This window comes from Nanorana parkeri, unplaced genomic scaffold (assembly GCF_000935625.1).
Source record: "Nanorana parkeri isolate BGI_ZX_2015 unplaced genomic scaffold, ASM93562v1 scaffold141, whole genome shotgun sequence".
In the NCBI taxonomy this organism is placed as follows: Eukaryota; Metazoa; Chordata; class Amphibia; order Anura; family Dicroglossidae; genus Nanorana; species Nanorana parkeri.
Window position 1 is genome coordinate 477,178 of NW_017306409.1, and position 15,347 is coordinate 492,524.

At 42.3% G+C, this 15,347-nt stretch overlaps 1 protein-coding gene across 1 annotated transcript in view; it reads left to right on the forward strand.

Moving 5' to 3' along the window:
* The window catches only part of MMP24 (matrix metallopeptidase 24), an 82,743-nt gene extending 67,981 nt beyond the window's left edge, over positions 1-14,762 (forward strand). The window contains exons 6-9 of the mRNA XM_018554097.1: positions 7,319-7,530; positions 8,846-8,984; positions 10,813-11,079; positions 14,000-14,762. Coding sequence (XP_018409599.1) covers positions 7,319-7,530; positions 8,846-8,984; positions 10,813-11,079; positions 14,000-14,337 — 956 coding nt within the window. The 3' untranslated portion in view covers positions 14,338-14,762. The remainder of the gene's footprint in view (positions 1-7,318; positions 7,531-8,845; positions 8,985-10,812; positions 11,080-13,999) is intronic.
* Positions 14,763-15,347: the final 585 nt, after the last annotated feature.

The window sequence follows — 15,347 nt, forward strand, 5'->3', positions numbered from 1 at the left end:
TCCATGATTGGTACCGTGGCTGGTTCAGGGCGAGGAACCACAGCATATGACAATTGCTCCAAAACTGCCGGCGCACTTTACCAGCCACTTCTGTTAGGAGGCTTCTTGCTCCAATCTTTGCTTTTAAGCTGAAAACTGTTCTAACTTGAAAACCCCAATAAAGTCTGACTGTCGCCTGAATGTGGCATTTGCAGGTGACATTTTCTAAAGGGTTTAGTGTTACCAGAGCTGCCTGGGTTCCACTTAATTGCCAGGCTGCTCCTCTGACTCCAGCAACTGCTGTCAGAAGCCCGGAATTAAAAATGTGATGTTCTGCAAACTTCCAGAGCGGAGCTGTGATTCTTCACTCAATTAAAGGAACTCTGACCTGATTTCAAGCTTTTCCCCTTATGAATTATTTATTAGGCTTAGAGGGAAACATAACAGAATTTGTACAGAGAGGTAGTCTGTACATTTTGTGACAACGCTTGATAAGCACGGCCCATTCCAAGCACCAGCAGTGTACTTGACGTCTTTTCATAGATGACCTTGCCACAGTACAGCTATGGCCGACTACCCTCATTTTTATGTACATTTCATTTTTTTTTACTTATCAGCCTATGAGATGTAAAAATGTTGTCTCTTTGCCCCTTCAATGATCATCCCGTTTGCTGTGCTCCCCATGTCTCCCCGCTTATCTGTTCATCCAGTATACCCAGGTATGGGGGAGCATGCAACCTCCTCCCCTTACTCCCAGCTAGCGTTGATGTTCCAATTTGGGTTGAATTGAAATTTGACCTAAATCTTCAGGCTGAAATTTTGATCCAATTTTTCGAGTTTGAATTTCAAAGCCATTAAGGGGCCATTTTTTTGATAGTTACTTTTGGCCCTTTGGAGGGCTGCTAGAAAAAAAAAAAAGAGGTAAAAATAGCAACCTGAAAATGTTAAAGCAGAACTTCGGGTAAACATTCTCTTGACCCTTGGAGTGGGCTACCCCAGCACTGCAAGGGTTAAGTGCTCATTTTGTCTAGGTTGAAAAATAGCAAAGATATAACACTCACCTGATCCTCTGAGCTGGCTTGTTCTTAGACTGGTCCCTGGAGCCTCTCTCCCCCTCCGCTGCAGCAGTCTAAGATTCCTGAGTCATCACATTCTATACACAGTGTATAGGATGTGAGGACGCCGAGTGACATACCATAGCTGCAGCGGAGGAGGGGACAGGCAGAAGGGACCCGTCTAAGAGCAAGCCAGCTCAGAAAATCAGGTGAGTGTATCTTTATTATTTTTTAACCTAGACAGAAATGAGCACTTAACCCTTGCAGTGCGAGGGTAGCCCCACTGCAAGGGTTAAGAAAAATGTTCTGCTTTAAAGAGATACTATTTTTCAAAGCTCTTTTTCACACTTGGAGGTCCGTACATTTAAAAAACGCCATTGACAGACCACACCCCCTTTAGTTCACATCACGTAGCAAACAGACCACGCCCCTTCGAGTCTGGAATGCTTCTGAAATTCATAATTATAGGAAACCTGTACTGGCAGAATATGGTAGCTGCCATTGCTGACCTCTCCTTCCTCAAATGCTGTCTAGCTGTCATATTGATCCTCTGGCTTCAGTCCTTTCTGAGCCACTGACTCAGAACAAGCATGCAAATCAGGATTGTTGGCCTCACTCCATGCTCGTTCCAGGTCTGTGACACGCACACACACTTATATATCAATAAATCTTGTAGATTATATTCCCTCTGTGGTGGTCACGCAGCTCTGTCTGCGTTATTGTTACCTGTCTATTGTTATCTGTCTGCGTTAGTGTTGAAAAATAGGAAAGTGGGACATCTAGTGGTGCTGCCATGAATGACAATGGAATTCGGCCTACATCAGGGGTGGGCAACCTTGGCACTCCAGCTGTCCTCAAACGTCAAATCCCATCATGCCTCTGCCTCTGGGAGTCATGCCTGTAGCTGTTACAGTCTTGCAATGCCTCTTGGGACTTGTAGTTCTGCAACAGCCGGAGTGCTGAGGTTGCCTACCCCCTGGTCTACCTACAGACTCAATTATGTAACTTTTTGGCTATGCGTTTTCTTTCGGGCCCCCCTTTTAGTTTGCAAGACCTTAAAGGCTAAGATTACATTTCATGATTCATTTTACACCCATATTCAGAGTGTAACATGAAATATGGTCACCCCCAAAAACACCACTTACCTAAATTGTGGGATTCGTCTCCCTACAGGCTGCATGGCTCTGCTCATAGGGCTCTGTCATCCTTTAACAGGATCTGTGAATGGAGAAACGGCAAGTCTCGTCAACCACCACATTACTTATCACGGCACTTGTGGTCCATTCATTCTTCCTTCTATAATCTGTATCCCAACAGATGATCCTGGACTTCTGTAACTCCTGCTGCTTTCACTATACAACCAGCTAAGACTACTTATCCTATTGTATTCCTCCTTGACCGTACACTGTGCAATCTGATTACATAATCTCCTTTAGATCTGCCATCATACACAGTATGTAGTGTTTGATTTAATACAGCCTGAATGGATCGCTTAGGTATGTGCACATACTGCATAGCCTTACAATGATTGTATAGTGTATGACCAGATTAAATGGGTTGTCCCAGCATATACTCTCCAACATCAGCATTGTAATAGGAATACATAGTAGAGTTGTTTTTGATAATTCAATCAAAGCTTACTTGGAAAAATCCCATTTATGTAGTGAGTGCTGTCTTCCATCTGCCTATCACTTTCACCAGCTTCCTGGATTCTCAGTGTACTTTGCATCTCTTTCCCTGCTGCTTGATGTGATGCAATCTCCATTTCTCAAGACTGCATATCCCATCATGCATTGCTTCCAGCAAGCAATGATGATGTTACATTGTCCATCCTATGGGCTTCTTCAATAAGTACGTTTAGAAACTTCTAGATGCATATGGTTATTAGAAGTGGGATAGAACGTAAGGAAATTTAAAATAGAAATACAGATTTATTTTTATTTTTTGACCAGAGATACCCTTTAAGGTGTTTTTGGGCCAGGACTGTAATTCTTATTGTTGCTTGTATTTATGCATGTTTTGATATAATTCCTGCAGCCCCTGCCCCCACATTGTACAGCGCTATGGAAGATCAGTACTATGGTATTAGTAACTGTAATGTGAATTGATGTGTTCAGCTATTTCTATATAGAATAGTCCTATAGAGATCCCATATCTGAATGCATGTTGGGATACTGATATTGGAAAAAAGTTTCTATACAGGCAGCACTGCTTCCTCTGCCCGCTGCTTCCAGAATTGGCCAGTCTGGCACCTTTCAGCAGTTGTATTAGTGGGCCCACACAGCCGTGTGCCTCGCATGTAAGCCAACGTGACTGCCAACGCAACCAACCCCGTCTGACTCACAAATCAGGAACAAGACAACACACATTGTCCTGGCAGGGTTTTGTTTCTGCAGCAAATAGGCATAAAAAAAAGAAAAATGGAAATGAATTGTGACGACACTCTTAATCGGACTTGCCATGTCTCTTCTTACGTTGCTCTGTCAAGGCTTGTATCTTCTGGCATCAATAGCATGGAGCCAAGGTGGGGTTCTGATGATGCAGCAACACTAATGATTACATTGAAGGGTCTTTATCACATATTGTTAAAGAGGGATAGAGGTCATGTAGTTTTTCGAGGGCAGAAGGGATGGCACCAGGATATTGCGGAGTTGAGTAAGGAAGAATGGGATAGAGCAATGAACATAGTTCGGAACTGTTCACTGTCGGCTACACATAGATTGACACGATTATTTATGCTACACCATGTATACCGCACCGCAAAATAATGATCTCAATGGGGTTATAAGCAAGATCCCTCGTGTAAAAGTTGTGGGAATTTTTTATAAAATAAATATAATATAAAATTATATTTATAAGAGTAATAAATAAAATATTCAATTACCCTGGAAATGGACCAGTGTATTTGTGGGAATTCTGCCGGAGGATTTAGGCCCGGGATCTCAGAAATTGTCCACCACTAACATGGTCATTCACAAAAGGGTGGAGAGTTTGGAGAAGGCAGGAGAAGTGAACAATCTAGGATAATATAGCTGAACTGGAAAATGAGCTGAATTGGAGAATGTTTCCAAATCAGCTGTTTTGGCCTAGATTGTTCACTTCTCCTGCCTTCTCCAAACCCTTCTCCTGCCTTCTCCAAACTCTTCACCCTTATGTGAATAACCCTGTAGGTTGTTGTTTAAGGCTAGAAAACTCAGAAATTGATCTCACCTAGCCCACCTATGTATAAACACTGAATTAAAGTGGTTAATACAATGTTGGAAAGGGAAAAATTATTTTTTGGCATAGAGGAAAAGCAGGGAAACTCACGGAACTTTGGAAAGAATGGTTATTATGTGAAGAAGGGATAAATGGTAACTGACTTGTTAATCACACGATTGTTCAAATTGTAAGAATTATTGTATAATTTGAATAAATATGAAAAGTTGGCAGAAGTAATTAAAAATAATGTAATTATTTCTCAGATGGCATAATATTGGTATAATTACAAGGGTTTTATTTTTGTTTTTTGTATAAGTGTTGTAAGTTGTATCATTTGGAAAAATAATAAAGATTATAGAAAAAAAAATTAAAGGGTCAATCTGCCCAAAAATGATATTTTAGATATAGGTGGAACCTGGTGAGTTGTATCAGCCCCGGGCGTCTTATATGTCTTGGATGTTCCGAAAATGGGATCCCAACTCTGTTCCTGTCCTCCTGGAAAGAGCAGCAGAGTCCTCCTCGAAGGTGTTGGTGTTCCTTTCTACCTTTGTGTGTCCCAGCTGCTCCTATTACATTATCCATAATATAAAACAAATAAACATCCAGCAGTAAGAGTGGGAACCCTTTATCCCTCAACGGGTGTACAGACCTGGGAACCCAGGGAACAAATCTCACCAATAGAGTCTATGAGAGATAGAAGGAAGATTAAGAGATGAAGATAAACTGTCACGTGGTTTAAAGGAAATGTACAAAGAGCAATATGGAGGTTGGTGCAGAGTCAGAAATATTTGCCTCCAAACGTTCTCCAGGATCTACCAAAAACAGAAATATTGGTCCTAGGTGGACGGATCCTTTAAAATTTATGTACTGTATATGCAAATCTTTTTTATCAATATTATCTTGAGTAGGGAGAGGTTAACATCCGTGTTTTTGTACGGTGTATTTTTGCTTAAATGAAAACACCAAACCAATAAACTGGGAGTCCAAAAGCTTTTAATACTGGTATTCAATAAATAACAGCCAACACTCCCCCCTTCTTCAGGGCTTGAGAGGACTCAGAATGGCAGAATCACCACAATTATTAATTTGAGAGATAAAAAAAACAGAACAAGGAACATCCCAAGAGCAGAAAGCATCAGCATGCAGTTAAATTCTGACTCCTCCCAAGTATATACAATATCTAAGCCCTGATGAAGGGGAAGAGCAATGAGTCCCCAAAATGTCTTGGATGTTTTACATTTTCTTTTTAAATGAACGCCAGCATTGAAAGATTTTGAACTCCCAGTTGATTGCTTTGGCGTGTTATTGGACTTTGTATATATGGATTCCAAACTTTGGGTGTCCCTGTTTGTGCTTGAGTTTCACATCGTGAGAAAATTTCAGGGGCACTGAGCGGAGTCCCTTATGATCGACCCAACTTAATTTATAGGTAGCGCATTAGCTTTTAGAGATGTACAGCTTCCAATAGGAGGTACTGGGAGACTGAAAACAGAAGAGTGCCAGACCAAAATGGATATCAGAGTCCATTAAAAAGTTGAATAATTGTGTTTATCAAAAAGCCAATGCATTTCCGAGGCAGACAACCCCATTCCTCAGGGCTTAGAAACAATGAGAACGAAGAAATGGACTTAGAGTTGAAAAACCTCATAATTTTGATTTTTTTTTCCATATAAATGTTTTATTGTTTTAACACGTAGTACAGGTAATACAACTAAACTACACAATGTGTGGTGCGCAGACCGCACTATCAATAAGGTAACATGCATTACAGTGGTTACAGCTAGTTGTAGAGCGGTACATATAGATGGGGTGAATACTGACATCGGGGCCTTTATATGAAGACGGCGGAAGGGCCTGTGAGGTAGAGGCCTTCGGAAGGTATTGGATTGGTTACACTTACAAACTATATAACATTGACTTAAAGAGCATAAAACCTCTCACGGCTCCTACACAAATATTTAATTCAGGTAATCAAGCATCACTGAGGATGACTGCCGGTTAAAAGATTGTCTGAGTGTTTTCTAAGTATCTTCAGGGGCACCATATGCCACGTACACTCCGAGGGGGGTAGCAGCTTAGATACTACCAATGTCAGTTGCATCTAGCCGGTCAGATTGGTGAGCAGCGGCACCACAGAACACAGACAGGACAACACTGGGTGGGGGGTACAAGCAGGTACAGAAGAAACTACATAAGGCAGCAGAGGGGTCAGAAGAGGTAGAGGAGGGAAAGGTGGGAAGAAGATAATTTTGATTTTATTGTAGCCATGGGCAGTTCTTCCAAAATTTGTGGACTGCAGGCAGTGATTGGAGGTTGGTTGGTTGGTTGGCTGTTTCATCGACACAATTATTAAACTTTTTATGCACTCTGATACCCGTTTTGTTCTGGCTCTCTTCTGTTTTCTGCCCCTGTTTGTGTTTGAGAGTTCAGTCTCTCCAAAGTCATGATGCCCACCTTGCCTGGCCATCTCCAATCACGAGTCATTGATGAGTTGAATCTAGTGCCTCAGTCACACATGTTCCAGTTTATTTCTGCCAGCTGTGTCCTGTTGGGGGAGATTTCACTTCCGGTGCCAGAGTCTCAGCAGGAAGTTAGAGAAAATCTCTGCAAAATGAGAGGAATTCCCCTTTTAGATAGCTGTCACCAGGACAAGTACCCCCATTGGAAGAGCAAGTGCCCCCATTTACTCTCACTTCCTGTTCTGGTGACCATTGCATATGTTTCTATTTGCCATCACTTTCTGGGTGACATGGTAACCAGGGCAAATTATTATTATAATAATTATTATTATTACACAGGATTTATATAGCGCCAACAGCTTGCACAGCGCTTTACAATATAAGGAAGACATTACAGATACAATACAATTCAAGACAAGATGGTTAGGAGGGCCCTGCCCATGAGAGCTTATTAGGAAAGGTTCATCTACCTACCTGGAACATAGAGAGAGAAAACGTAAAGGGGGTTTTATGCTTTCCATACTTTATCCAAATCTAAAAAAAAAGTCTCATACACTGTATATCCATCCTTCGGGGAACCCCAATATAATAAATCCTGCATTTTTTTTCTCCTTTTCTTTCAAGGTCCCCCTGCGGAAACACTAGAGCCTACCCGACCATTGCCAACACTTCCACCGCGCAGGATACAGTCGACATCCGAAAGAAAGCACGACAGGCAACCGAGACCCCGCCAACCATCCGGAGAAAAGCCCGCCCAACCAGGCAACAGGCCGAATATATGTGATGGCAACTTTAATACCGTGGCTCTGTTCCGAGGGGAGATGTTTGTCTTTAAGGTATTACTTTCCCAAATCTTTCATATTACATAATTGCCTCTCATGCCATCTGAACAGTTACTCATAGAGCGTATGGAAAGCAAGTTATTTGCATATATTTGCATAATGATATAATTACAGCGCATGCTATTCATCTGGTATTTTAAGGCATTCTCTTACTAATTACACATAAGAGGTGTATCGGTGTCAGTGCCAAAAACATCCTACTCTCTAGTGTCTGTGGGCCTGGCTCCATAAGTCCCTGAGTCACCTCTTATTTTTACGAGTTTATAGAGTCACAGCAATATGCAGAAGAGAGCTTACTTAAAGCTGAACTCCGAGATAAGGAAATATTATCTAAATACAAGAGTCGTGTGTATTCTTCTTGAATCTTGGTGTGTTTTGTGTATTTCTTCCAGAACTGTGCAGTAATAAAGTGTGACACTTGGAGCTTCCTGTAATAAAGACCGGTCACTGCTGCTCTCTTTCCTTGTGCAGAGTGACTGCTCTTGTCTGCGCCCCCTCCTGTAGTTTTCTGCAGGCAACCTGTAATGGGTGGAGCCTGTTGCACACAAAGTGGTTTAATATCCTTTGTGGTTTATTGAGGAATATTTTTAAATGATGGTTTGTGAGCTTTAAAGTGAAACTGCAGTCTAAACTTTTGTAGGAGAGTGTTATGACCTCTGCCAAGGAACTTCAAGTATCAGGAAGCCGGGCTGCGACTCATTACACTCTGCCATGCTTCCTGATTGGCTGGGAAGCCGGCTCCATGGTCCCTCGTCACCAGGGAGCATGGAGTTTCATTGTTAAGGTTTACGTACACTTTAAAGCACAGCTCTGGGTTACTGTTAAATGTACCCTTATTAGGGCCCCCCACCCCACACTGTACCGCATGGGATAAATGCTTATTCCTCGCTTCCCAGGCAGCAGGTGCTGTTCTCCGCTGTTTGATGGTCTGGAATGTCGGTACAATACAGTAATGCTGGTCCTGCATTGTACATTATGAGCTGTGATCAACAAGGCAGGAAGTGAAGTAGCTTTAGGTGGAATGGCCGTATGGAGGAGGAAGCCTTCAGGAATGTGGAATGAGGTATTTGTATTTCTTCCTTTCCCTGCTAGCCTAGGACGCAATAAACCCATGCAATGCAGGAGTGATAGGGGGTGAAGATTGTGACCTGAAGAGGTAGATGGTGCACCATGCACCCCTCCTGCTAGCTGGCTATGTGATGCAATGGGACAGCTTGCCATGGGGACTGTATCCTATCTGTCCCTGTACCACATCTTAGAAGCAAACAGGCTAAAATTATTAACATGTCATTTCACTTACCTTTTCCAGGATCGGTGGTTCTGGCGGCTTCGTAATAATAAAGTCCAGGAAGGATACCCAATGCAGATTGAACAGTTCTGGAAAGGGCTGCCACCTAAAATAGATGCAGCGTACGAGCGATCGGATGGCAAATTTGTCTTTTTCAAAGGTATTCCCCCCCCCCCCCCCCCTAGAATGTGCATCAGACTATCCCTCTGCTTCAGTACACTGTCTGTGCAATTGTTAATGTGCATCTCCGGGCAAACAGCTATATACACATTTTATACATATATGTTTTATAGGTGTTGTGGCATTGTGAGGCAATACCACGGTGTTAGGTGGCCTCAAAGTCACCCAGGGTTCTCAGCCAGAGGGGCTGAGTGGCTCCAGGAAGACATTACTGCTACCAGGAGAGAACTGCCTTTTCAGTTCTTTCTGGGTTTTCTGGATCAAGGTTGGGATCCTGGAGCCAGGAGATTTCTTAGAGCTCTGGGTGGGAAGAAATCTCCATTCCTGGGTCCATGCTTTGGTGGTGACCAGCACCTGATTGTGCACCTGTTTACATCCCTCATGAAGTGTGTGCTGGGATGTGTTCAGGGCCCCACCTGTGAGTCAGGAGAGCTCCACCCTGGAGTCAGTGGAGGCCAGTGCAGCAGGGAGCTGCGGGGTTTGCGAACCATATTGAGAGGATTGGCATGTTATTGCCGTTGTCTGGAGGAACCAGACAGTGGCCCTAAAGATTGAGGCCGGAGCAGCAGTGCTGCAAGAGAGACAGATGTCGGTGAGCCCTTATCTGTTATATGCTACAGCGAGCTATTTATGTTGGATTTCATGTTATCTACCGTTTTGAAAGCAAATAAACTGCATCTGACTTGCACCTCCGGTCTACAGTGGAGTGTCCTTGTTACAAGTGTATAATTGCTTTTACCTGCCAAAGGAATTGTAATTTCACCCAACTCCATCAAATGGGATATTTGAGTTTTGTGTGATTGGTTGCAATGTGGATCCAATTTTGGCTGTTAATGTCTTGCAAGCAGGTCCCTACATATGTATGATGGGGCCCCCCATAGCAAAACCTATTAAGGTCCCCTTATCTTCACCTTGAAGGGGGAACTTAACTCTGGCAGCTGTGACCAAAAAAGAAAAAAAGCAGGCAGAGGTCAAAAGACTAGTCACCAGTATTGTCCTCTGGTCTCCCTGCAGCTGATCTTTCCTCAATATTGACTTACAATGCTTTGCTTTGCATCATCTGGAGGAGGCCATCTTGGTAGAGGGGTAGAGGCAGGGCTGTGCTTCCTCATGTCAGAACCTCCAGCAGAGAGAACAGTGAGCAGCACAGTAGTGATGTCACAAAATCTCACTCCAAATCTCCTGAGACTAGCAGTCAGAGGCAACAGTAGATCTCACACAGCAGATATACAGCTATGAGGTTGTAGGTATAAGATTGCCTAGTCATCCACACATACTGGGAAATGCAATTATATTTTTCAGGAGGAATTTCAGACAAAAGCGACACTTGTTAGGGTATGGGTTAGGCAAACTAACAAGTGTTTTCTATAACATAGCAAATCTTTACTTTTTCAGTTTAGGTCAACTTTAGGGCTATATTTTTAAATCTGGAGCTTTTAAAAAAAATGATATCTGATCCTGCCATGAAAGTCATCGTTCATGCACTTCCTGTAGTAGGGTATCAGTGGTTCAGTTTACATCTACATACCTCCCCATTGTTCTTCTGCATTGTCACCGTGTTGCTCAGGCTTTATATGGAGACTGCAGGTGGTCGTTTCAACATGCATTATGCAGACATTTTGCAGACACTGTTGTCTCCATTGGCAAATCAATCCTGAGAAATGCCATGCAGCCGTCACTGGAGTGCACGCAGACAGGAAGTGGCAGAACTGAGATGAAACAAAGAATAATATATAATTTTATAATACACAATGCCAATTTTTATGATACAGGAGGCTTTAGCAATGTTAACATGTTTCTCTCTGTAGGTGACAAATATTGGGTGTTTAAAGAAGTGACGGCAGAGCCGGGTTATCCACACAGCTTGGTAGAGTTGGGAAGTTGTCTCCCACGGGAGGGAATCGACACAGCTCTGCGATGGGAGTCAGTTGGCAAGACCTACTTCTTTAAGGGGGACCGCTACTGGCGGTACAATGAAGAAAAGAAAACGGCCGATCCAGGATACCCAAAATCTATAACAGTTTGGAAAGGAATCCCGGAAGCACCACAAGGTGCCTTTGTGAGCAAAGAAGGAAGTAAGTACAGAGTTTACTTTAAATCAGTGCTGTTCAACTTACTTAATGTAGTGGAGGTCATGTGTGGCCCCTGACATCACTGAAGGGCTGCACATAATATTCAACAAATATAATGTTGCAGAAAACTGCTACAGGAAATGGTTGGAGACTACAAGCATGCTGCAGGAGATGGTCATAGAGTGCAGACATTGAACATGAGCTGGTTACAGACCTCAGGCATGCTACAAGAGATTGTCACAGACTATAAACATACTTTAAGAGATGGTCAAAGACTGCAGGTATGCTACAAGAGCTGGTCAGAGACCGTGAACATAGAAAAGGAGATGGATATCAACTCCAGGCATGCTACAAGAGATGGTCATAGACTACAGACATGGAGCATGAGATGGTTAGGGACTACAGGCATGGTACAAGAGATTGTCACAGACTATAAACATATTTTAAGAGATGGCCATAGACTGCAGGTATGCTACAAGAGCTGGTCGGAGACTGTGAACATGGAACACCAGGTGGATATCAACTCCAGGCATGATACAAGAGATGCTCAAAGACTGCAAACATGCTATAGGAGTTGATGGAGACCAGTGGCATGGTTCAAGAGACAGTCATAGATGGGAGACACGTTACATGAGACTGCAATTTTTTTTGAAATGCCACATTTGATTTTTCTCACAGCATTATAAAAATATCTGTGAAAAAAAGAGAAAAGGGATAGACATCACAAAACACAGATTGCTATCCTCATGGGCCATGCAGTAGGTGCCGAAGGACCACATGCCACCTCCTGGACCACTGGTTGGGTACCAGGGCTTTAATTGTGTCTCCATCATGGGGATCACTCTCTCTATTTATCCTAATGCCCACTGGTACAGAAAGAGATGGGAAATCCCACATTTTAGAGTTATTACAGGAACAGGAGGTGAGGGGAAATCTACAATTAGGGGACAACTGTCTTAGAGGGAATTTCCATCGCTTTGGGGAATAGTATAAATGGACAAAAAGAAAGATAATAAAGAAAAGATGCTACATATATCTGTAAAGAATATAATGTTAGCACACAGGGGGCTACAGAAAGTTACCTTTGGACCCACTGACCTCTTAGGCCTGCGAGCAGTTTACCCACTGAACCCACTTCAAGTATACCCCAGTGCCACCTGCTGGGATATCTGGTATCATAGCTACTTGGGTAAAAACGGAAGTGCATCTATACCTAAAACATTTCATTTAAGTTTTCAATAGAGTGGGGATATTGTTAAACCCACCTTAATTTTTTTGCCAGTGTGTTGTTGGGGAGATATTGCTTTACTTCCTGTCCCCGAAATTCAACAGGAAGATTTCCCCTCAGCTCCTGTTCCAGTGGCAACTGTAAAATTTTGGATTCCTGTCCATGGAGCCGAATAGCTGCAGTTCAGATTAAGTACATAGCTGAATGAGTGAAATAATTGGCTCACTGCCCCGCCTCAATCCACCACTCTAAGACAGTCACAAAGGGAGAAGCTATTGCTGTGATTTCTCTTTAAAAACCCCAGAATGCTCTACAAAACAGTGCCAACAGCCCTCAAACCATTATAGTTCCTATTTAAAGGAAACCTGTTAGGGTGAAAATATAAGAATTGCTACTTCTGAGTTGTGTATTTAAAGTGAAATTTGACAGATTCAAAGAAAGATCAATACTGTATACTCAAAGACGTCTGCAGCTACCAACACCATCCTTCTCCCTGCCTCATCCACTACTGGAGCCCCTAAAAAGCCTTTGAAGAGACACTATGCAAGGAGAGAGAAGCCCGGTGCCATTTGTAGACTGAAGATTTGTAGACTTCTCCATCTTGCAAGTGATTACCATGATTGGCTGTCATTATGATCATGTGATCGTGAACCATCCTGATTGGTTCCGGATCATTAATCTGAGACTTTTGACTGTCAGAGTCCTAGATCCCTGCTGGAATGTAGATCAGTGTTCCCATGGCACGATGAACTTGCCTAAGAATGTTAATCTACAAATTGTGGTCACATAGCACAAAGAACTGTGCCTATGAAGGTTAATCTACACACTGCCAGTGTTTGGGAGAGTTAAAGGCCAATTGACATGTAACGTCTACATAACAAAGTATCTCCAGCAGATTTTACTAGAAGGCAAAACAAAACCCTCCAAGCAGCAGTGACTAATTTTTCCACACTATGGAGAAAAATAATTTCTTCCTGACCCACACAGTTAGTCTGATTAATTCCCTTGATATAAATATTACTATAGTCTCCTTTAGTAATCATTACTGTGGATACTAGTAACTGTAAGAGAATCATCCAGCCATTTTTTTACAATTCTGTTTTGATTTTGGTTATTTGCAGTAAGAGTCACCATTCACTGTAGAGAATCCCTTCCCCACCATACAGATGATTGACCTACAATATAGCATCACTAATAAAAAAAAGCGTATTGTTAAAGCCTAACTCTGAGTGTGCCCCCTCCCCTTTCCCGGTGCCTACTACCAGCATTTTTTGCTTTTTTATTTTATACTTACCATTTTCCAAGGTCTTCAGGACAGGCAGGGTCCTCTTCTTCTTCTAATCTTCTCCAGGTGGTGAGTGGTACTGGATTATGCAACATCAGCGCTGCTCGCTGCATCATTAATCTGTAAATGAGGGGTGCCATGCTGATGATCAATCAGGGGGCGGGGCCATGACACCCTGTATTCACAGTATCTCCTCAGTCTTTCAGGTTGAGTGATGCTGGGCGTCATTTAACCCAGACTGAGGACATCTTGTGGTGAATAAGAAGTACTACAGGGGCAGGCAAGTATTGCAGTCTGAGCTGCTTTTTTTATTTTCCATACTTCCAGGGGCTCTAGTTTATTATTATTTAAAAAAATTGCCTGCTGAGCTTTAATGCACTACGTAATGCTAAATGTTTTGTCTCTCACAGCGTACACATATTTCTACAAAGGAAAGGAATACTGGAAGTTTGATAACCAGAAGCTCCTAGTGGAATCGGGCTACCCGAGATCGATTGTTAAAGACTGGATGGGCTGCAACCAAAAAGAAGTAGACAACAGCAAAGACCGCCACCTACCGCACGACGACGTGGATATCATGGTGACAATAAATGACGTTCCCAGCACCGTCAACGCAATAGCGGTGGTCATCCCCTGTATCTTGTCCCTGTGCATCCTGGTCTTGGTATATACTATTTTCCAGTTTAAGAACAAGGGGGTGCAACAAAACGTGACCTATTACAAACGGCCGGTGCAGGAATGGGTATGACAAGATCTGGAACGTTTCGTGCTTTCTTTTTAGTTTTCACGAGGGCTAAAAAGATCCTGGGATCCCAAGTCCATTGATCGGACTGGCAACAGACGTTTTTTTTTTTTCTTCTTCTTCTCACTGTGGATCCCGGCTTTTCCAGTAAGGAAAGACTTCAAGGATTACAAAGATGGCCTTACACAATGGAGCCTCTTTCATTCTTACTGCCTCATACCTTTTCTAGTGTGCCATTTCCGGGGTTCACTTTGTGAGCACCGGCCGAACTTGCTTGGAGTTTTTTCTTCACAAAAAAAAAATAAATAAAAAAAAATAAAAAAAATAAAGAGACGGATAGAACTGGCTGATGACTTGTCTTAAAAACCAGCTTTCTCCATCGAAGTCAGCTACATTCAGACTTGTTTCTTACGACGATTTGAGCACAAAAAGAAGATGAAGCACACACATTTCTGTGAGAAGGCAAAGCGTCGTTGCTGGAAAGTCTTTACAGAACAGTTGTTCCTCGGATGGGCTCGCCAATTTAATGCACAGAAACATGTTTTTTTTTTTCAATCCCTGCTGGTCAGAATTATTACATACAAAAGTTGTTAAATATAGATTATCCAATTTTTTGGCATTCTCTGCCTGCATTAATGAATTGTTGTAAACGTTTTAAGATAAAAAAAAAAAGAAAGATGTCTTTTCTCGGCCCGCTGGTTCACGTGGAGCCGAGAGGAGAGTGTGAAAGAAAATACCTGTTCACCCAACAGCGATATTTGGTAAATGTTGTACTCATGTAGAAAAATAAACGGAAAGATAAATAAAACAAAACATGACATTACAAATTGTTTTGTTGAATGTCACCGTGTTGAGGACACGTTTCTTAGTAAGAAATAGCATTTCATCTTTAAATGAAACAGCTTTGATTTTTTAATGACTCTTCATAGGTAAGGGTTCATATTTATTTCTGATTGTTGACAATCAGATTAAATAATATTAGATTTTGTGATTTTTTTTTTTTTTTTTTTTTTATT